The sequence below is a fragment of the Solea senegalensis genome, linkage group LG20 (genome assembly GCF_019176455.1).
Source record: "Solea senegalensis isolate Sse05_10M linkage group LG20, IFAPA_SoseM_1, whole genome shotgun sequence".
NCBI classification, from domain to species: domain Eukaryota; kingdom Metazoa; phylum Chordata; class Actinopteri; order Pleuronectiformes; family Soleidae; genus Solea; species Solea senegalensis.
Genome location: NC_058039.1, coordinates 16,693,208 through 16,714,982, shown reverse-complemented (window position 1 = coordinate 16,714,982; position 21,775 = coordinate 16,693,208). Strand labels below are relative to the sequence as shown.

The following is a 21,775-nucleotide window of genomic DNA, read 5'->3' as shown; positions in this document are numbered from 1 at the left end:
CAGAAAGACAGACGATGCTTGATGTAGTAATGATAGTTTTAAACATTTTTCCATTTTTCCATGACGTTCATTTAATTTGCTACTAACACACAACAGGAAGGATGAACGTACACAGATGTACTAATGTTTTATTGTTTTTAAACGACGCAAACAGGCAGACGCTGCTTGAATAAAATGGAGAGATGAGCAACTTTTAATTGGGGAGGACAACATAACACTTCTCAGTGTACAGCCTGTCGGAATTACTATTATTAGAAGAAAAATTCCCAAAATGACAACATCTATGAATGAATACTTTAACAAATGTATTTGTCATTAGGTGAATTGTAAGAAACAGGCTCCTCATTCCTTCCGTCTACATGCAATATACTATTTATGCCTTAAATATCAAGGCCATATTCTGCTGTCTATAATGTACATTCAACATTCTATTTTTAACTAATTGTTTAGTCTTATGATTAATTTCTTCTTATACTGTAATTTTTTTTGGTAGTGCATGTTTATTATTTATTATCTTTATCTTTACTGTCTTGCTGCAGTAACAATTTAAATTTCCACACTGCAGGACAAATAAAGGACTATCATATCTTATCTTATGTTGTGCACACAAAGTGTGGCATTTGACCCAAACCCTAACCCAATTCTTCTCTCGATCAAAGAGGACAAACTCTGTCGTCGATCATAAGATTTCTTTATTCACACAGCCAGGATTTGTTGCATCAATATACACAGAATTCAAACACAAGACCATAATATTTGTGACGGATGTTTCTACTGTATGTATGAGTGAATGAATATCGGAGAGTGTTTGTTTTAACAGCGACTGTTAACCTACTGCATGCTTTATTGCTCACGTTCAAGAAGCAGTAAAATGCTGTTGAGTTGAATCACGACAGAGTGAAGTCACATCAAATGCTGGAGCACAGATTTTTAGCACTTAAGTCATTCAGGCACGAAGCTCGGAGCAAAGAGACGTTTAGCGACAATGACGTACAGGGACACATTTCTCATATTTAGTGTGTGCGTGTCAGGGATTTTCCAACAATCAGGTGAAAAGTCTTTAAATGCAGTAGTAAGTGAGTGATTCCAGTTCCATGTCAAGTGTCCAGGTTTGTGTCCTTGTTGTATGATTCCCAGCGACTGTTCTTTGTGTGGCCGTAAAACTGGAGGGCAATGATTGACGACGTCACAGTCAGTCTGTAGAAAGACAAAGAAAGCGGCTTCATTTGTTTACTGTTGTCCATTTATCCATGTTTTTTTTAGTATAGTATATCCCTCTCTGTCTCTCTCTATATATATATATATATATATATATATATATATATATATATATATATATATATATATATACACATATATATAAGATGTATAAAGTTGTGTATATATATATATATACACAACTTTATACATCATCGATTTTATGGATCAAATAGCTCTTATTTGGGTGGAGAAGGGGACAAAAATGGCTCTTTTAATACTAAACATCGCCTGGACTATGCAAACAAAAAGGTTGGACTCTATAGAAGAGGAGCTGCTCCCAGTGTAATGTAAAGGGATAATTCTAAGGTTTTGAAAACACAACAGGTGATAATAATGTAATGGAAATATAATTGTACAATTGTTGATAGAGCCTCCTAACTGCTATAGTGTCAACAGCAGCTACACCGACATGACCATGACCAGTTTTTATATACACTGTACTTACAATATTTCCCTTTTCTTAACCTTACCCTCTATCCCTGCTGCACTGGGGGATTTGCTAAATAATTCTACGGTAACTAGTTAATAATATAGTCTTTAAAAGTAGGAAAACACCCAGCCAGTTTGCAGGCGCTAACTCACAGTGGAACAGTACAGAAACCTAAAAAACATGAGCACTGTGGTTATGAAGCACATACAAATGTAAGGCTACTGTGCAAAAAACTATAATCTATGGTGTTACAGGTATTAATGGTGAGCGGTTTTTGTTTTAGTCAAGTCATGGAGAATTATTTAAAAGTTCCCATTAAGCTTTAAATGATTTTACTGATCATTAAAAGGTAAGACACACAAATACACCTGATCAATGTAACATAGAACTTTTTTGGAGTCACACTTAGAGACAAACACTCGACATAATTCGTCTTAAGTGAACATTTATTTGAAAAGCTTAAGGGAGCCATTTATGTTTGAGAGATTTCCTGTTTCTAAATCTCTATACAACAGAGGTTTTGAGTGCACAGACAGCATGAGGAACAGGCACCACTTTAGAAATTATAAGAACACCCAGGTTAGCAATAAAACTTAAAAGGTTTCTTATACACAAACAGAAAATTGGCATCCAGCATCTTATCATTATTCAGACAGAAAGCAAACAAGCATACTATAATAACCCCGCACATACAGAACGGTTTACAGAGGACGAAGATGCTGATGCAGCGAGATCTATCATTCATCTATGAGATTATAGATCAGAAGGAGTTTCATTTTTATTGTCTTTCCTCGTTGAAAACAAACAAAACGTCACATGAAACTTGGACATACTGTTGATTCCACCGGCCGTTGTCCTTCTGGCAGTCGCTCTGGAGTTAGTTTCTACTGTGTCGCAGCGAGGACAGGAGGAGGGGCAACAGATTGAGGGCGGGCCGATGCTCCTGGGCCCCCAGAGCCACCAGAGCCCCGGCCAGGAGGGAAGTTACTGTGGGCAGGACAGGGGGTTGAACCGGCATCACCTATAACACAGAGACACATGACATGGATACTCAAAAACATGGCAATAAAATAAGAACCTCGCTGATAGTTTTATCCAACTGGAAAGTCCGATTTGTGATATATTCTAAACCGCGCATCAAAGGCCATAGAGAAAATCATCGATCATTGAACACAGTTGTTGTTCATGCACTGCAGCCTCCATTAATACGTTCAAATGTGTTATTTAATAATGTTAGAATTTGAAAATCCTGCGTTCAGATTTAAATTAGTGACACAAACTTGGCAAATAAGGCAAGAGATGATGCACAGTTTCCCTGCAAGCTAAAAAAAAATTGTTTTACAGGCAGAAAAGATCTACATCATGGCGAGATTAAAGCAGCAAAAAAAGCTGCTTTTTCCAGATACAGAGACGCATAAGTTCTGTGATGTGCTGAAACACTTAATAAATACTGTTACCTTTTCAACTTTATGACAATGAATGAGTCCGTCCCCTCCGAGGTAAAATGTGGAGAATGCATCATACGTCCTATAACAGAAGAAATGTGAGTTTAGTGTAACTTATCACACTTTGAAAAAGGCTAACAATTTTAATGCTCTAGTGTGCAATTTGTTCCTGAAACACTTCATGTTTGCCAAAAACCTCTTCAAATATGGATAACATGTGACAGTAGCCTTTATACTCTTCCTGTCAAAGCTCTGCCCTCAAAACAGCTTTAATACTCTGTGAGGAAAAAATTATGAAAATGAACCACACATGAAGCTGGTTCATTTTTACAGTATTAAAGTGTTATTATTATTATTACAGTATTACAGTAGTGTGAGGGCTATAGACACCACACTGTATAAACTCTATTCATTGACAGCAATGAGCATGTGAAGAGAACTTTGGCAAAAAGCTATTTAAAACCAATTTGGAATTCTTAAATTCTCAAATTAGACAAAACCTAGTAACAGGTGTGGGTGAATATCCATACTTGTTTTTGTAGCAGAGGCAAGTATTTTTTTGAAAACGCTTCCCAGAGTGGGAAAACCTTGTGTTACCATGTAGACAGCGAATACCCTACTTTTGAAAAAACGATGACACCATATTGCCAGCTCTCTCTTGCACTGTCATTCGTTGTCTTGTGTTTGGAGATTGTGACAGTTTCACCAAACTACTGTCAATGTAAAGTAAGTAAAGTCAGTGTGAAAAGACACTAGCTATCACTAGATTTCACACATGCAGGTGAAAAGAGTGTTGAAACGACACGTAAATGTAAACAAACAGACATTATTTCCCTTTTTTTCCTCTGGCTTGATTCATTCCGTCTCCGCTTCTGTTATTATATCTGTAATGTGGACAATGTCTTCATCTCTGCTTTTGGTGTAACGTTACCACGCCACTTACAGTCCTGCCATATGTGTTTTGAGTCGCCGTCTTTACTGAATGTCCAGGTTACCTATAGAGATTAGATTTGTCTTTGCGATAAAAGCGAAGGAGCACAGAATGGAAAGGAATGCCCTTGATCCTCCAGCGAGCCTGAATGGTTCCGTCCTCCACGTGCTTGGTGAGCTTCAGCACCTCGAGGTGAGACTCAGTTAAGTAACAAAGACACAGCAGGCTCCACAGGGAGACGGCGACCTTGTACTGCACGAGGCCTCTGCACCAACACACACAGACACACACAGACACACACAGACACACACACGCAATGACAGTGCACACAAGAGTAGAGGATTTGGTCAGAGCAGAAACGTGGAAATCAAATCACACGCGTCACCATCAGCCACCAAACGGAACAAAAAGATTCACCTGGTCTTGAAATTCAGGATGGAATTGATAAACTCCACGTCATAAGAATACATGGTGTAATCGTGGTTCTTCATAAAGAGTTTTGGAAGCTGCAAAAAATAAATAGAAACTCAAGTCAGCTAATGTACAATTTGCATAAATGAGACGCGAGACAAGTAATCAATAAAATAAATTAATTAATATTTTGTTTTTCCTAAATAAAAAAATAAATCGGTCAACTATTACAAACACTATTTTTCTTCTTCTCAGAAACTTCATAAATGCTGCCACAACTTTTATTTTTTATTTTAAATAAATCGGTCAACTATTACAAACACTATTTTTTTTCTTTTCAGAAACTTCATAAATGCTGCCACAACCTTTATTTTATTGAATAATATACCATATACAATTGCATTGCAGTGCAGACATAAAATTTAGGTTGGAGAGACAGAACATGAGTGTTGTTCAAAAACTGGTCACTAATTAATGTTTTTTTTTTTTTTTAATTAATTAAAATACAAGAAAATGGAAGGCTTTATTGTAAAACACAACACAAAGTGCTACCCTGGTAGTAAAAGAATTACCAGTTTTAATTCTGCCAGTATGGGACACTATTGTCTTATGTAACTACCGAAGGTGAGGACAAAGTGTCAACACAGTGTCACCACAGTGTCAATTCACCTCCTATTTAAACTTTCACGGTTAAAATTGTGACTAAATCTAAATCACCACCCAAATACAGTCATTTTTCTTTGAGCCATAACCTACATCTTAAGAAAATGTCTTTTTTTTTTTACTTTGGTGCAAAACTACCTCAGAAGAGTCTTAGCAATGTTAAGGGGTTTTTTTCTACTAAAGTCGTCTGATATAAAAATAGATGTTATTAGGTTAGGTTAAACAATGTGGAAAACTGTCTTTGACTCTGCACTGAGAGTCAAAGGTTAATCAACCTGGATCTGGATTTTTCAAAGTCTGACATGGCCTTCTGAGGAAAGCACTTCATACTGAGAGTAGATCGGATCAGACAGATCACTTATGTCAAGAGCTTCCTGTTTGAAACTCAGTCTGTCCCTGCCACTGAGCTGTTTCTGTTAAGTCCATTTGAAAATATGAAATGTAGGCCTGTAGTGACTAATCGATTATTAAATCACTTGGATACGAAAGTAGACGTATTGTATTTTCATATCTAGATCAGGGATGGGGCTGGGTGATTTGGCCAAAAAAAAGATTACATTTTTTAAAAATCATTTGATATGTGTAATTATTGTGATATAATAATTAAATATTTGAGTGAATGTTAAAGAAACCAGTTATTTATTTATTTTAAACTTGATCATTAGACAGAAAACAACTTGTTTAATATGCAAAATGTTGAACTAGAGGATAACAGCCTCTGTTCACAGACAGACGCGCCTCCCCAGACAGTGTTTGTTCTTACCTCTATCCTCAGTCTCTCGTACATCACAGCCATTTTCTCCTGCTCTTCATTGTCTCCTTCAGCATGGCCGCCCTGTGCGCTCTCTGCATGCAGACACAGAGTAATAGGATGCAGACGAGGCCGCTCTGCACTTTTGTTGTCCTGCCGCTTCGATTTCAGCCAACTGTCATAAACGGGCTCCACGCCCGGGCAATGGAAGCAATAAAACTGAGAACCGTTCATGAACGGCGCGGGACACCGCTCTGCTTCAAACAAACTTCTGAAGCAGCCATGTTCTCTGTCTATGGCAAAAACACCGTTTCTCATGCTGATGTCATCCTCTTGGCTGCCGTCCACCGTGGTCAGGGAGAAGGACTTGGGAGCCTCAAGAGACAGAAGCTCTCGTAGGTTAAAGTGACCAAACAGTGGGATGTCCTGCAGGAAGTGGAGGCCGTCCGACTCTCCCCGCCGCACCAGCACGCACACACCGAGAGACTCGTCCCAGACATCGTCATAGAAGCCTCCTCTCTGAGACGGGCTAGCATTGTGGAACGGGTGGGAGAGCGCCGGCTGCTTGACGCTCTGATACCTCAGGCTGTTAGGCGGTGCCAGGGCCCATGGCGCACTGCTCAGAGGGCGCGTGTTACGGATCCACCACAAGTCCACTGCCTGAAGGACCAATAAAAAAAAGCCAGTAAAGTCATCTTCAACATACCACTCTGAGAACTTTCACTCTGTGCCATTGGAGAGCAAACTGTATGATTTCTGTAAACCTCATAGGCTACACTGATCAATTCTATACTATAAAATGCTGCTATATTTGTTTTTAAATCATGTTTTTGAAGGAGAAAGTGACAGAAACAGTGTAAAACACTTGGAGATGTTATACTTTGTGTATTAATAATATTGGCCTCCAAAATCCTATATTGTCCTCACATTTAAGTGGGGTTTTTGGAAGTGTGATTATATTAAGAACACACCCTCATACACACAGTATCAAACTGATTTTAAAACACTTAAGAAAAGTCTGACCGCATTATACGAAAGTGAAACTGCATTGTGTGTTCCCTTGTAAACGACTCACTCCTCACGCAAGTCCATAGAGAAAAATCTATGGAGATCAAAAACATCAAGGTACACAGTAGACGTGGATCCATTGCTGTCTCCAGCATGAAGTTCAAATGTGTTATTTCTTTAGTCAGATTTATCTAAGGCACTAAGGCAGCAGTAGACCAGCAGTGCATGTGTCCGAGCAAGTAGAAAAAACAGATTTTCTCTGTGAACTTTGGTGTGGGGCGGAGAGGAATTTACAAACTTCAGGTTTCTATTTAGAAAAGGACGTCTAATGGCAGATCTAATGGCAAACACTGTGTCCCCACTGGCAGCCATGTTTAAATGTTTACAGTGAGTGCAAGCATTCTCTTCTTAAAATGTTACTTGGTGCACATTACCTGGCCAAGAGCCCAGCTTTGTTTCTTTATGGGCTGCCTTCTGCTACGGCTGCGGACACAACCCACCCAGAAGGCGACACCCCCTCTGCTCACAGCCATTCACTACAGGGGCCCGAGGCAACCCCAGTTAGCAGCAGAGCATCACCCACAGTACGGAGGACGCTGCAAGGACACACAAGGACTGTTTCCTTTAGAATTGACCAGCCTGGAGGAATCCCAACGACAGCAGCAGGTTTTTTCACATCCGAGAAGCCTGAGACCACAGAGGGGAGAATAAAGAAGTGATGAGAGAGAGCAGGAAAATGACTATTGTCCATTTTTGCTGCTTTCTATTGTGTAACATGACAGACACTGTATTATGTCTGGTTTTTCATAGGTTATCAAAGAAATACTATCAGACCCAGCAGTTTTTTGAACAGTAGAACAATAGAATTCACAGCTGAAACATTTTTGTGGACTCTTCTTTGCATTGTCTTTTCCATACATATTTACAACCCTTTTGCTATTGTCTGTCTGTCTTAACATAAAACAAATTACCTGTGCTGCATACAGGAATGTTGCATAGCGACCCAAGAGTTAAACAACTCTATACTGAGAAACGCAGAGAACATTGTGTTTACTTCATGGGATTAAGTGACATTGTGTGAACTAATTTGACATTTGTTTACATTTAAAAGTTACATGCATGTTAAATAATGATGTTTAGCTTTAAAGCAGGGAAATGACAACTGGATATTCAATGGTATCAGTCACGAATAAAATGAGGGCACTGATGGACCTTGGTGTTCCACTGAGGTTGTCAAAGCTGATGCCAGGAGCACATGACCTGCAGCAGACCACACGTTTATAATCAGGCTCCATGGTGACAGCGGAGAGTGAACTAACCAGAAACAAACATACTACTTACACTAAACTGATGTCTCATAAGCAGCAAACTGCAGTTTTACAACAGGGAGCATGCACAAGTTAAGTTTCTCTCTTCAATGAACAGCTGCAGGTGGTAAAACATTTTCCTTTAATGTCTTTCATTAAAAGAAATAAAACAAAACCCCTAAAAAAATAACATAACATGAAGACCATTTGTCCCATTGTATGTTGTTCTACAAACATTCATACATGCATTAATGTTGTGCAACAACAGATGAGCCCAGGGCTGCAAATAACATTTTTTTTCACAATCCATTAAACTGTTGATTATTTTCTTGATTTATCGATTACTTCTTTGGTCCTTAAAAAGTAAAAAAAAAATGTTGACCGGTGTTCAAATCTGTAAACGATGATGTTCTCGAAACGCAAGTATTCAGTTTTCAGCCCTACAGACGACACCTCTGAATATTTGCTGATTTTTGGGCAAGTAAATAATTAGAATGCGAATCCAAAACAGCGTTGTAGCGTTTTTAATGAGCTGCAACACCACCGCCACCGCTCATCACATTGCCCCGGTAATTCATATACATGTCGGCAGGAACTGAAACGGCAGCTGCTATCGATCACCACCCGAGTCAGGACTTGGTCCATTAATAGCCGGGACATGTGTGGGTTTTAGACGTCTTTGGCTGACATCTACTTTCCATGTGCTGGGCTATACCGACTGCCAAACATGCTAGTGTACTCGCTAACTAACTGCTAGCTATAAGCTAACCACCGGCTTGTCGAAAAACCGCGTCAGGTTTACCTTTTTCCAGACGAACCCCCACACCCACGTCCGTCTAAACGCAACAATCCTTTAGCATGGCTCCCGTACAGTAGTCACCAGTCTGTCAACGACTGCGGTGACAAATTAATACGCGTAACTTGGCCAACTTACACAATGTCATAACAGTCCCGTGTGTGTCCTTGCCCGGCCAAACACTCGTCACGTCACTGCCCGCGATGGTGCTGCGTTCACGACCGCCGGAAAAACCACTACTGACCCAACTGGACAAGTTACGTTTATTTATTATATTATATAAGACAACAGGTTGAGGAAAAATCCTTCACAAAAGCAAAAGGTAGATAGACATCTAGATAGATATATAGATAGATGGATAGATAGATAGATTAAACCACGTTTCATCCTCACTTTCAAACTAAGGAAATAGCAAATACAATGAGAATAAGTAGTGCAAACATAACTAGTTGTGTGATTTGTATGCATGTGATTAATTTCTGGTTTAATATTGATATAGGCTTCTTATGGCCCTGTAATAAGGATTCTAACCCTGACATTTTCTTGACCTTGCTCTTGACACTACACATCTGGAGAGGAGTATCTGTAATGGTAATGCCAGACAGTCAAACTTGGTGATTAAATGCTGAAAAAGGTCTGTATCATACACGACTCACAAATCTACTACAACACACTCCGCAACGAAAGGTGGCGCTGTGCACTGTACGGCAAACTCACTCTTGTACCAAAGGAAGAAGAAGAGGGGACCCCGCGGCAGGAGACCACGAAGAAGAAAGTTTGTTGGTGACCCGGCATCTCTGAGCTACATCATCATCACGTCGCTGGGCCGCATGACATGTGTATGTGGCCGAGACACAGAGCCGCATAGAAGAGAAAAAAGACTTTATATTTAGCTCCACTGTCTTCATAAAGTCGCAGTAAAACAAGAAAATGCCCAAGAAAACGAAAGAGGAAGCGGAGTGGGTGGGCGATGAAGTCGCGGCTGCACCTGGTGAGAGAAACATCAATGTTCAGGAGCTAGCAGCTAGCCGTGTAGCATTAAAGCTAACATGAATCTAGCACTAGTGCAGGTGTAACTCAACTAAACAAGTCTCCTTTTCAAATGTCCTGCCCTAGATTACGCACTGGTGTCGTTGTCGGCTAAATATAAATTACTTCATTCCTTCAACTTTGAGTGTCGTTATGTTTAATGTAGGTTTGTAGAGGCTCCATGCTAAAACATGTCAGATGTTTGCTAACCTGCCAAGTGTCATGAAGAAGTTTCTAACTCTATTAAACGTATGCACGAGTTAATGTGAGTGACAAATAATAGCTATTAATATTACGTGTAGTTGCAGCTTAATTAAGTACGTTCGGTGTAGCGACAGGACACAAACACTGGTCTCTTCTGCTCGACAAATGCAGTGTCAGTGTCAGCATAACCCACACAATGTCGACTGCACTTTCAAACGTCAAAAAGGAAAAATGCGTCGTTTTCCCACAATGACTTACACAAAGCACAGTTTAGCTAAGACTCGCCTTGACTCACTGGTTATTCCACGGCCGTTTCTAGCTTTGTAGGGGCTTTAGGTAAGATGCTGTGTTTCCACCGAGTATTTTTTTTCTCATTCTTCCATTAGGAATAGTACTAAAATAATTGGTCCCAACTATTCCATTTCTTGGTAACCCTTCCCTCCGGTGTACCAGAGTAAAATGATGCTGTATGGTGGATCATGACCCATTCCAGTCAGCTTGGGCATCAGAAATGCATCACTCCCTTACAACCGGTGCCACAATCACTCACTCAAGCAAAGCAGACTACAGTCGTGATAACCTCATATTAAAATTAAACACCTTATGCTGAGCCACTCAAGCTAGTTAAACAATAATAAATGACAGTATTAGGAAAACAACAATCCTCCATACATCAATAAATAAAACCGATATTGATATTTAAACCGAAGTTTACATTAAAATTTGAAAGCAAGAACCCAACTCGTATGTCTTGTCTGTGTTGTTAAAACATTTCTCATCTTCCAGTTGAAAAAACAGTGAAAAAGGGGAAGAAAGATAAAAAGGGGAAGAAAAGTGTGAGTATTTATTATGTTTTGAAGTATCTAAATACCACATACACCTGACGTTTGAGCTCTATGGCACAATGTGTCTTATTGGATTTGTTGTCTGAATGTTTTTCCTCCAGTTCTTCGAGGAACTCGCCACAGATAGCAAGCCTGAGAAGATAGAAGAGGCTGTGAAAGAGCCACAGGGGAAACAGGTAAGCTTCATTCTGAAAGAGACTCTTTGAAAGATGGGTCATTCATTCATTTAATAAAAAAAAATTTGCTCTTAGAAAAAGAAGAAAGATCGACGGAAAGGGAAGGCTGAAGACGCAGATGAGGATGATGAGGATGTCATGCTGAAGCTGAAAAAGCTTTCAGTACAAGCAAGTGATGAGGACGATGACGACGAGCCAGGCATGTCGTTAAACTGCATTTTAAAGACTCAAATTCTCACACATGTTTTAATTTATTTAATTCTGTTGTTTTTACTTTTCTTTTCACAGTCTGTGTCCCCAGCAAAGGAAACAAGAATAAAAAGGTTTTTAAATTTTTTTATTTATTGCTTCACTGACTCTTTCCATGTTGACTTTGTAAAGCATCTCTAACGTCTTTCAGGGTGGAAACGTCTTTGCTGCTCTCAGCCAGGGCCAGAGTGATGATGATGATGATGATGATGAGAACAAAGAGGATAAACCAGAAAAAAAGGTACAGTACTGTATTTAATATCGTCTCTGTTGTTGAACTGCTTAGAATTTTCTTTGACACTTTGAACCGGGGCTTAGATGAAGCATTGGCTAATTAAAGAAACCTCTTCTCCTGTCACCCTAAAATCAGGACGAGAAGCCAAAGAGGGGGAAGAAAGAGCAACAAAAGGTGAGTACCAAATTACCGATCTATGATTTTAGGTTTTACTGCATTCGCTTGATTGTTTTCTCGGCGTCTTGCCGGGTCATGTGATGAGAGCTGTCTATCTGTCTGTGTAGAAAGCAAAACCTGAGCCATCACGCAGTGAGGATGAAGATGAGGAGCAGGAGAGTGACGGAGGTGACACAATGATGGTACGTTTGCCTGATCAAAGCGTTCTTCCTCCTTTTCTCTGCTTTGAAACAGTCTTTAACACATCTGTCTCTGACTGTATCAATCCAGTGTGCAGAAGATGTCATCGCAGCGCAGGCCAAACAGGAGGACGATGACCCGTATGCTAATCTCAGCAAAAAGGAGAAGAAGAAGAAAAAGAAACTGGTAATGAATGTGTTGATTTAATTTATGTCCCTAATATTTAGAAGGGCCAATATGCCTTTTACAGTCTTTGAAGACTGACTCACTTAAAGGGATTATATATTTTTTTTTTTATCATTTCAGCAATAAACACACATTATTTTATCCACAGATATTGACTTAAAGTCTTGAATCCACCCTTATCTGGCACGAGAAGCTGGTTAAATGGGTGTAACTTGTTTTGCTCCACCTTTCCCTTTGTTGTTGCAGACGTTTGTGTTTCTCTCATTACAGTTGGAGTATGAGCGTCAGGTGGCCAGTGTTCGGGCTCAGAATGAGTTGGAGGGAGATTTCTCCATCTCCCAGGCGGAGATGTCGTCCAGACAGGCCATGCTGGAGAATGCCTCCGATATTAAGGTTACAAACTTACTCCAATGTGTGGCGCTGTGTCATGCAACAGTTTACAAATATGGCCCGAAATTTTAAGTATAATTACTGTTTTAATAGTATATACTTTTCCCAAATTTTACCTTATTTCCTTTCTTTCTTTAGCTGGAGAGGTTCAGCATTTCCGCTCATGGAAAGGAGCTTTTTGTCAATGCGGATCTTCTGATTGTAGCCGGAAGAAGATATGGTTTGGTTGGGCCAAATGGGTAATTTAATTTACAATTTGTTTTCAGATTCGATCAAGTTGTGTTTGTTAGTGCCCTTTTAACCTTTGTCAGGACAAGATTGAGGGACCAACATATCACATTAATTAAAACTGACGTTTATATGTGAAAGTAAACTAATAAATATTGGTGGGTTAGATGCTATCACATACTGTATGTAGAGGCTGGTTGTAAGGTTTGCTGTTGCCTTTCAGCCTGCATTAACTGCAGCATGTTGGAGGTTTAGTCTTCCATCTTGTTAAAGATGCCAATGTTCACCTGTACAATAATAATAATAGAAGATTAAGTGCCATCTCACGGTCTTGTGTTACAGTAAAGGAAAGACCACGTTACTCAAACACATAGCCAACAGAGCTCTGAGTATTCCCCCCAACATCGATGTGCTTCTGTGTGAGCAGGGTAAGTGACCGACCACGGTTTGCTCTCGTCATCGTTTCTGTAACACTTACAGACTGTTCTTGCTCCTTACTCCTCTGCGATGTCCCCTGTGTTTTTATGTCAGAGGTGGTAGCCGATGACACGCCGGCAGTGCAGGCCGTGCTGAAGGCAGACACTCGCCGCCTGAAACTCCTGGAAGAGGAGAAGCGGCTCCAGGCTCGTCTGGACAAGGGAGAGGACTGTGTGGCTGAGAGGCTGGAGAAGGTCAGGGGTGAATTACAGACGACCACTCAACCATTTATATTAATTTTGGCATAATGATTAAAATGTTGCCTGAAAGACTGTCATCAAGGTAAACATGGTGGTCCAGAGGGGGCAGCCTTGGTAGTATTGCTTCTGATATAAATATAAAATGCTTATTCTAGGGGTAATTAAAAGCCTGACAGGTTCTCTGTTACATTGCACTGTTTCTCATCGTGTGGGTGTTTGTGTTCTTACGCCACAACAGGTCTACGAAGAGCTGAGGGTGATTGGAGCTGCAGCAGCTGAGGCCAAAGCCAGGAGAATCCTGGCCGGTCTGGGTTTTACATCAGAAATGCAGAACAGACCCACAAAGAGATTCTCTGGTGGATGGAGAATGAGAGTCTCCCTGGCCAGGTACACACCAATACAATACAAACTGCCATGGATGGAACCATTCCAACATGACTCTGTATGTACCTCACTCTGACCTTCTGCAGAGCTCTGTTCATGGAACCCACACTCCTGATGCTGGATGAACCCACAAACCACCTGGACCTGAACGCCGTCATCTGGCTCAACAAGTATAAAGCCTTATTTTATTTTTTTAATGTATTTCACTCAAACGTATCATACTGTAACCATTAAGTCTGAGTCAATGAGTGCTTCAGAAGTGTTCACAAGGGACATGATTTGATGGGGCTCTATATATATGTTTACAAGACAGGTCCGTGCTAGGCATTTAAAATAGTTTTTTGTTCTTATAGCTACCTGCAAGGCTGGAAGAAGACCCTCCTGATAGTCTCCCACGACCAGAGTTTCCTTGACGATGTGTGTACAGATATCATGCACTTAGACTACCAGAAACTCTACTACTACAGAGGGAACTACTGTGAGTATCCATGTACTAAACTGGGATTGGGGATGGGATGCATTATGATTAATTGAACTGTGACTGATGTGAACATGCTCTCTAGTCTGCTGATAGTCAGTCTTAGGGATTTGTGTTGAAGTGACACAAGAGGGAGCCTTGTCATTCCACAACCTTGTGATTTACAATGGTCTTCATTCATTTTCAGTCAAAAATGTTCACAAAGCAATATAGCATCTGTAATGAAAACTGCAGACATTTATTTGGGGACAACGTTGAATTTATTACTTCCTTGTACTCCACGACATTTTTGATACAGGAAAACATAAAAGCTTACAACCCTCCCCTGCACAGCAGCGCCCTCTGGTGGGGCTCTGGTGCAAAGATACCGCTGACAGTTTTATGAAACCAGTCCAAAAGTAGCACAAATAAACAAGCTGACAGTTGTGATCAGGATGATGCAACATAAACTAGCAACGGAGAGATTGAGTAGAAGGTGTGAGGGGATGACTGAAACCTCCTACAGGAGTGTAATGAAAACATTCCACGACTCGTTTAGTTTCGTCTGGGACAATTATCAAAAGTGGCAGAGTATAAATCAGGTTTAAATGTTGGTTCAACTATCATGAATCAATTAGCTTTTAGCTTGTGGCCTCGGTTTTATTTAACATTTATGTTGCAGGAATAGAATGATGAGCGCAATTACTGAGCTGAAATATAATGAGTAGATGGCAGTAGAGCTGCAACTAACGATTATTTTCATAATCGATTAATCTGTTGATTATTTTCTTCTCGATGAATCAATGAATGGTTTGGTCCATAAAAGATCAGAAAACCTTAAAATATGTTGACTGATGTTCGTCAAACCTGGAAATGATGAGGTTCTTAAATGTCTTGTTTTGTCCACAAAACAAAATGATTAGCTTTTAATGATTTTGTTATCCAGAGCAAAGAAATGAAGAAAGTACTCACATTTAAGAAGCTTAAACAATTGGAAATCTTGTTTTAATCATGAAAATAGCTTCGAACCGATAAATCGATTATCAAAATAGTTGTCGATTAATTTAGTAATCGATTAATAATCGATTAATTGTTTCAGCTCTAGATGGCAGCAGCAGATCTATGTTCATATTATGGTTGGGCAATTGGAAACTGCTGCTTTTACATTCAGGTAAAAGTGTTTGTTCCTTCCTTTTCCCTTAAGTGACCTTTAAGAAGATGTATGTGCAGAAGCAGAAGGAGCTGCAGAAACAGTACGACAAGCAGGAGAAGAGACTCAAAGAGCTGAAGGCTGGTGGCAAGTCCACCAAACAGGCTGTGAGTACTGAGAATGAATTAAAAGATTTAAATAAGTGTTTAGGTTTCTCACCGGAACCCTTTCTATAGTAACACTGTAGAAACTCCACTAATCACCCAGTCTCATTCTCTCTCAGGAGAAGCAGACTAAAGACGCCCTGACCAGAAAGCAACAAAAGGGCAAGAAAAAGGGTCAGGAGGAGGAGAGCAAGGAGGCCACAGAGCTGCTGAAGAGGCCTAAAGAGTATACTGTCAAGTTCACTTTCCCTAACCCACCTCCTCTCTCACCCCCCATCCTGGGACTACACAGTAAGAACATGGACAGACTGCTGCGGCAGCTCCTTGCTCAGCTGTCACTTACTGCCAGTGTTTGTGCTTTTAATGAAATGATTTTGACTCTGGTTTCTCCTCACAGGTGTCGACTTTGCCTACGACGTTAATAAGCCTTTATTCAAAAACGTTGACTTTGGTATCGACATGGACTCCAGGAGTAAGTGTTCTTCTCCCTCTGTTACAATGACGGTGGCCACTCTTAGAACTTAGACAGCATTTTCAAACGCCTCCACAGATGTATTAGCAGCAGAATTATCTGTGATTTTAAAAGAAAACAGAATAACGTGGACGTAGCCTTAGTTTGGAGATGACGGCACAAAAAGCAGCAGTGCCTTTTGTAAAGTAGTGTCTCATCAAATCTTCCCTCAATTGTTGTTGTGTTTTAATCTGGAGACAACCTCATATTTCACGTCCAAATGCACTGTTCACAATGTTTTTTTTTTCTCCTCTCTTTCCTACCTCTAGTTTGTATAGTTGGACCCAATGGTGTTGGGAAGAGTACCCTCCTGTTGCTGCTCACTGGGAAATTAAATCCTGTAAGTGAGCACATGAGTGTTGATCACATGGAATAACTGGAGTAAATGGAGTTGTTCAAATTAAATAACTGGCAGCAACATTGGTTACAAAAGTATTGTTTTTATACGCTGGCGAACTAAAAAGCAAATCCTTTACAACTGACTTACTGGAGTAACTTCCAAATCCCTCTGTGGTTTCTGAGACCTAGATTTCACACGCAACAACAAATGATTGTGTCAGTCTGACTAAAACTGAACTGACTGAACATTGTACTCAAGTTTTTCAAAGTCAGACTAACACACCCACATAATGGTATTGGGAGTCCAACTAATACTGCATGTATACCTTCAGGTCCAACTGTTGCTATAGGTGTTTTCAGCCATAGTGCTCCTGTATGGAGCTGTCTCACTGTACTTGCCCTGTGTGCTTCTACTGCCTCACCAGCCACAGTTTTTATGCTCTGTCACTCTCAGTTGTGTGGGAGTGGTCCACACTTCCTCTTCCTCCTGAAGGATGTGTAGATCTGATCCCAGGTTTTTGCTCCTCAAGGGAATTCAAGTAATTCGTATATCAAAGGGTCCACTTACTATTCCGTGTTTCACAGTCGTTTTATCACATTTTATTGAGATTGAGATTAGAGACACCACATTGTATTTATATCGGATCACACTTAAATAATCAGTAAACATGGAACACCGGGTTGTTCTGCAGGGTTCACTGTATATAACTTTCTATAACTCTTCCTTTTTTTTCCTCTGTTCCTCAGACCAAAGGTGAGATGAGGAAGAATCATCGTCTGGTGAGTAACTTGCTGTTTAAATCTTTAAATTCACACTGTCGTTAATGATCTGTGCTACTTTACATTTAGACTACTTGGTAAAGGGTTAGTAAATCTGTTTATAAGGGTTGTCTTGTGTTAAGTGTTACCGATATCTACTGAAGAACTTAATTTGTAAATCGGTTGACACAAAGCTGATGTTTTTCATTTGTAGAAGTTAAAACCTTTTTTACTTGAGTTGATTGAAGCCCTGCTCTCCATCTACATTTTTCAATCTGAAGTGAATCACTGATCATGAGAAGATGTATGACTTTGTATCTGCCTACAGAAAGTGGGCTTCTTCAACCAGCAGTACGCTGACCAGCTGAACATGGAAGAGGCGGCCACCGAGTATTTGATGAGGAACTTCAACCTCCCGTATCAGGACAGCAGGAAGTGTCTGGGGCGCTTTGGCCTGGAGAGCCATGCCCACACCATTCAGATCTCTAAACTGTCTGGTACGAAATATCGTCTGTCAGATACTTTACTGTACTATCAGTGTTGAGAGAGGGAGGTGTGTTTTCTGACGGCGTCTGTGTTTCGATCTCCTCCAGGCGGTCAGAAGGCAAGAGTCGTGTTTGCGGAACTGTCGTGTCGTCAGCCTGATGTACTAATCTTGGTAAGATCGGTCGCTGAGCCTTTTATTCATTATGTACAAATGGATTTTCTATAACTTACGCTCTTTTCCTCACATAGGATGAACCCACTAACAATCTGGACATTGAGTCAATCGATGCCTTATCAGAGGCCATCAATGAATACAAAGGAGGTAAGAATTAATTTAAGAAGCTTGGTTTTGTTATAAAATAAACAATCTAGTCAGATCCCAGCACAACACCCTTAAACATCAGCGCAGTGTTGGGGGTCTTTGTCACTAACGCTGTCCCGGTCCCTTGTGCACAGCTGTGATCATCGTGAGTCACGACGCTCGGCTCATCACGGAGACCCAGTGTCACATGTGGGTGGTGGAGGACCGCTCCATCAACCAGATCGACGGAGACTTTGAGGAATACAAACGCGAGGTGCTGGAGTCTCTGGGAGAGACCATGGTCAACAAGGTCAACCCGTGACCGGAGAGGACAACCTGCTGTTCTACACCTATGCTTCCTACAGTACACACATCAGGAGCAGTCACCATGTCTCTCAAAGTCACACACTTCAAATGGATTTGTTGGGAGTGGAGTGTTAACCTAATGTTTCTAAAATACAGAAAAAGAAAAAAAGTGTCAACCTGTGGTCAAGGTGTACTGAAGCCAAACAATAAAGCAACATTTTAATCATGTGGTTTATTTTGTCTATGTACACACCAGTGGGTTGATCAATCAGGGTGGAAATTCACAAGACCTTCATTTCTTTAAGTAGGCCCTGTACAACTTCTTGACTTTAGCCACTTCAGTCTCATCAGGTGTTATATCACTGTACCACTTGTACCAGCTGTCACCAGACCGTAAGGATGGGGGAGGTGGTGTTTTACCCACAGCATCGTGGGTGTTGGAGAAGTCTTCTGAAAACTCCACATGTGGAATCTGAAAGGGAAGTAAACCTGAAAGAGGACATTAAATATTAATATATTTAAATTACAGTACGTTTTGGAAATGCTGCCATCTACAGTTTAGTCTGAAAACTGGAGCAGCCTTTCAGTCTCCATGGTCAGAAACATAAGTTTATATCATTCTGGGACAATCTTTCACTCCAGTTGCCCTCCATACTCTATATCCTTCAGGTAGAGTTTGTGATATAACTCATGACTGGCTAGAACGGGCATAACTCTGATACTAAACCTTTAAGCCTCATTTTGGCATTTCTCATTAACACTATGAAACATTTTAAGTCACTTAAATTCCAGGCTGAACTTCAAAATTCAGGAGTTGTTTGTCTTTTTAATCTTTTAATTTGCTGCCTTAAGATGTTATGACAGTCATTTAAAAAATATACATTACATATGAAATTTAAAAAAAGGAACCATTCAGGAGCAGGACTGTGTTTTAGGCAGTTTTAATTTGTGCTACATACCTTGATCTTGTGCTGTGTTGACGGCCTTGGTGATGAGCTTTTGCTGTTTCATACACACGCCTGGAGACAGAAGAACCAACAGCTTGGTATCCAGCAGAAAGAGATACATCACAACAACAACAGTGCTCACTTTGACGACTTACCGGTTCGAGTGGGATCGTACACCATTCCAGTCTGCGGACTAATAAACTGCTGCAATAGTTTCACGTTCTACGAAAGAAGTTTGAGTTTGAGTTAACATGCCATACGAAGAGCAATCAGACAGTTCATTTAAATGATTAAATGAAAATGTGGTAATAGCACAACCATAGAATAATTTGCTATGGATTATCTAAAACCACGGTTCTCAAACTGTGGTTGGCGAGCGTCCTCTGGTGGTACTTGGAAAATCAGAAATCTAATTAGGAATAAATCTGTGGTATAAAAAGTTTGAGAACGTTTTATCGAAGCAAACAAATCAGTTAAACAATATTGTTGTTTGGTTTGAATGAAAGTCTCTAAACTATCTGTCAATGAATCTATAATCCTGAAATACTACTGTAACTCAACAGCATGTGTATGTTTAGTGTTGTGAGACCATTTTGATAACCAACCTGATGATGGACGATAACATTTGGATCCCGACAAATTGGACAGGGGTTTCCACATATCTTGTCTCCTCGCTAAAGAAAACAGAGTTCATGTTATTAAAACTACAGATGTTCAATTACGTGACGCGTGTTAATGATGGAAAGTGCATTTCTGATGGATTGGAACAGACATCTTACAATGCAAGTCTTGCGAGTCTTCTGTGGGGGAATGCCTCCTTTGTGGTTTCTCCTGTAGCCCGCCCATACCGGGCTGGTCCCATACCTCTCGATGTACTCTGCCAGGGGAAAGAGATTCAGCATAAAAACAACAGAATAAGGGGCCCAAAAAAGAACAAATGTTGATTTTCCTTAACATAATTAGACACTAAATTGACCATAGGAGTGAGTGTGAGTGTGAATGGTTGTTTGTCTCTAGTTGTGTGTGGCCCTGCGATGGACTGGCGAACTGTCCAGGGTGTACCCCGCCTATCGCCCGATGTAGCTGAGATTGGCACAGCACCCCCCGCGACCCTCTGGTGGAGGATAAAGCGGTTAGATGATGACTGACTGACTGACCTTCACTCTCCAGGTAATCCCAGGGTTTTTCCTTGTAACGGGAGAGAGCCTCCAAAGCCTGAGCAGAGTCCTTAGTCTGGGATGATGCAGCTTTGCAGAAAAGGTGATGTGGAATTATGAACGGGGAAGAGGCCAGACATGGTCTTCCAGGTAGCCTCCATAAGAAGGACTAAAAGCATAAAAGAATAACATTACAACACACAAGCAAAACATATACTGTGAGCAGTTTGTTGGCTTTATGAAAATGTGTACATTTAGGTTATGACGTCAAGTTTACAATCAGTTGCTTTTCTAACATCATCGTGACATAATTGGTATCGCGATTCCCACTCCTAGTTTCGGTAGGGGGAAGGCAAGATATGTGGAAACGCTTGACTAATTTATCAGGATCTAAAGGTCATCATGCACCATCAGGTTGATTAGCACCTCAAGCACTCTAAGTGGTCTCACAACACATGAGACAAGAAGAGTTTCAATGTTGTTTCAGTGCAGTAGCCTCCAATTGTACATTGTTTAGCAAAGTCTTCACATAAGCTGTGGGTGTTTTAAACAAGCTGTAGTTGATGACAATACACACACACATACATAAGTATATATGTTAGTTAGTTAGTATGTTAGTATATATATATATATACTAACAAACACCCAAACACTCCCGATATATCAGCATATCGGACATCGGCAAAAAAGGTCCAGTATCGTGCATCCTTATGAAATAACCCAATAATCCCATTATTAGCCTCACGTCGTTTTAGTTTAACACATGATGTGAATAATAAACAAACAAAACACCGCGCTGCCACTCTAAGATAAATAGTTCCTAGCGAGAGGGCAGACGAATCTGCCCATGACTCTTAATTATATTCACGTATTAAGCTATTTCCTCAAACTGTTTAATACAAATCGATGTGCACGACTAACACACCAAGAACACAGTTGAGTTTAGTACCTCATTTTGTCGCAGAGGCTGAAAAACTGAAGGCGAAAGACGGAATAGAACCTTCGCGATGTGTCGCACGGGGGCCGCCATTTTGCTGTCAGATGGGGTTGTAGGGTGAAGGTGAAAGGGCACGTGACGCAAAAATGCAGCGATCACGGTATTTTCTTTATATCAAAGTTAAAACATCGCTGGATATTGTATACCATGTGAGAAGTCACAGTGGGTGATATTCGCGCAAAACGGAACCACTCGCTGTCTGTTTATTATTATTTTTTTACTTTTATCCAATGTGATTG

The 21,775-nt window shown here is 40.4% G+C and overlaps 3 protein-coding genes across 4 annotated transcripts; 1 reads left to right on the top strand and 2 right to left on the bottom strand.

Annotated features, from left to right (window-relative positions):
• Positions 1-675: 675 nt before the first annotated feature.
• lg20h6orf136 (linkage group 20 C6orf136 homolog) lies at positions 676-9,215 on the bottom strand. 2 transcript variants are annotated; one of them, XM_044053229.1, is made up of 8 exons: positions 9,141-9,215; positions 7,334-7,586; positions 5,904-6,551; positions 4,484-4,572; positions 4,131-4,331; positions 3,148-3,217; positions 2,524-2,711; positions 676-1,197 (listed from the first exon to the last, which is right to left on the bottom strand). In XM_044053229.1, exons 2-7 carry the CDS (start codon positions 7,430-7,432, stop codon positions 2,568-2,570), a joined length of 1,251 nt encoding a protein of 416 aa, XP_043909164.1. In that variant the 5' UTR covers positions 7,433-7,586; positions 9,141-9,215; the 3' UTR covers positions 676-1,197; positions 2,524-2,567. The 2 variants fall into 2 exon arrangements, with proteins under 2 accessions (XP_043909164.1, XP_043909165.1); XM_044053230.1 differs by having other exon boundaries at positions 9,009-9,195.
• Positions 9,216-9,766: 551 nt separating this feature from the next.
• Positions 9,767-18,661, top strand: abcf1 (ATP-binding cassette, sub-family F (GCN20), member 1). The gene is made up of 25 exons (XM_044053322.1): positions 9,767-9,993; positions 11,022-11,071; positions 11,182-11,256; positions 11,332-11,455; positions 11,545-11,579; positions 11,657-11,746; positions 11,876-11,914; positions 12,025-12,099; positions 12,188-12,283; positions 12,554-12,676; positions 12,812-12,912; positions 13,244-13,329; positions 13,433-13,572; positions 13,817-13,965; positions 14,049-14,132; positions 14,316-14,440; positions 15,624-15,736; positions 15,853-16,024; positions 16,131-16,205; positions 16,514-16,584; positions 17,331-17,363; positions 17,671-17,839; positions 17,936-18,000; positions 18,078-18,150; positions 18,285-18,661. The coding sequence occupies exons 1-25, from the start codon at positions 9,933-9,935 to the stop codon at positions 18,449-18,451; spliced, it is 2,391 nt and encodes a 796-aa protein (XP_043909257.1). The 5' UTR covers positions 9,767-9,932; the 3' UTR covers positions 18,452-18,661.
• mrps18b (mitochondrial ribosomal protein S18B) lies at positions 18,649-21,598 on the bottom strand. The gene is made up of 7 exons (XM_044052968.1): positions 21,489-21,598; positions 20,540-20,708; positions 20,162-20,259; positions 19,988-20,056; positions 19,538-19,604; positions 19,395-19,454; positions 18,649-18,924 (listed from the first exon to the last, which is right to left on the bottom strand). The coding sequence occupies exons 1-7, from the start codon at positions 21,567-21,569 to the stop codon at positions 18,728-18,730; spliced, it is 741 nt and encodes a 246-aa protein (XP_043908903.1). The 5' UTR covers positions 21,570-21,598; the 3' UTR covers positions 18,649-18,727.
• Between the last annotated feature and the right edge of the window lie 177 nt (positions 21,599-21,775).

What these genes read in the sequence shown, in the direction of transcription:
- abcf1 (XM_044053322.1), top strand. Translation starts at nt 9,933, where the DNA reads ATGCCCAAGAAAACGAAAGAGGAAGCGGAGTGGGTGGGCGATGAAGTC. An exon ending in ATGAGAGTCTCCCTGGCCAG is followed by an intron (nt 13,966 to 14,048) that starts GTACACACCAAT and finishes GACCTTCTGCAG; the next exon opens with AGCTCTGTTCATGGAACCCA. An exon ending in CATCAATGAATACAAAGGAG is followed by an intron (nt 18,151 to 18,284) that starts GTAAGAATTAAT and finishes CCTTGTGCACAG; the next exon opens with CTGTGATCATCGTGAGTCAC.
- lg20h6orf136 (XM_044053229.1), bottom strand. Translation starts at nt 7,432, where the DNA reads ATGGCTGTGAGCAGAGGGGGTGTCGCCTTCTGGGTGGGTTGTGTCCGC. An exon ending in ATCCTGAATTTCAAGACCAG is followed by an intron (nt 4,332 to 4,483) that starts GTGAATCTTTTT and finishes GTGTTGGTGCAG; the next exon opens with AGGCCTCGTGCAGTACAAGG. An exon ending in ATTGTCATAAAGTTGAAAAG is followed by an intron (nt 2,712 to 3,147) that starts GTAACAGTATTT and finishes TCTGTGTTATAG; the next exon opens with GTGATGCCGGTTCAACCCCC.
- mrps18b (XM_044052968.1), bottom strand. Translation starts at nt 21,569, where the DNA reads ATGGCGGCCCCCGTGCGACACATCGCGAAGGTTCTATTCCGTCTTTCG. An exon ending in ATGTTATCGTCCATCATCAG is followed by an intron (nt 19,605 to 19,987) that starts GTTGGTTATCAA and finishes CTTCTTTCGTAG; the next exon opens with AACGTGAAACTATTGCAGCA. An exon ending in GTACGATCCCACTCGAACCG is followed by an intron (nt 19,455 to 19,537) that starts GTAAGTCGTCAA and finishes TTCTGTCTCCAG; the next exon opens with GCGTGTGTATGAAACAGCAA.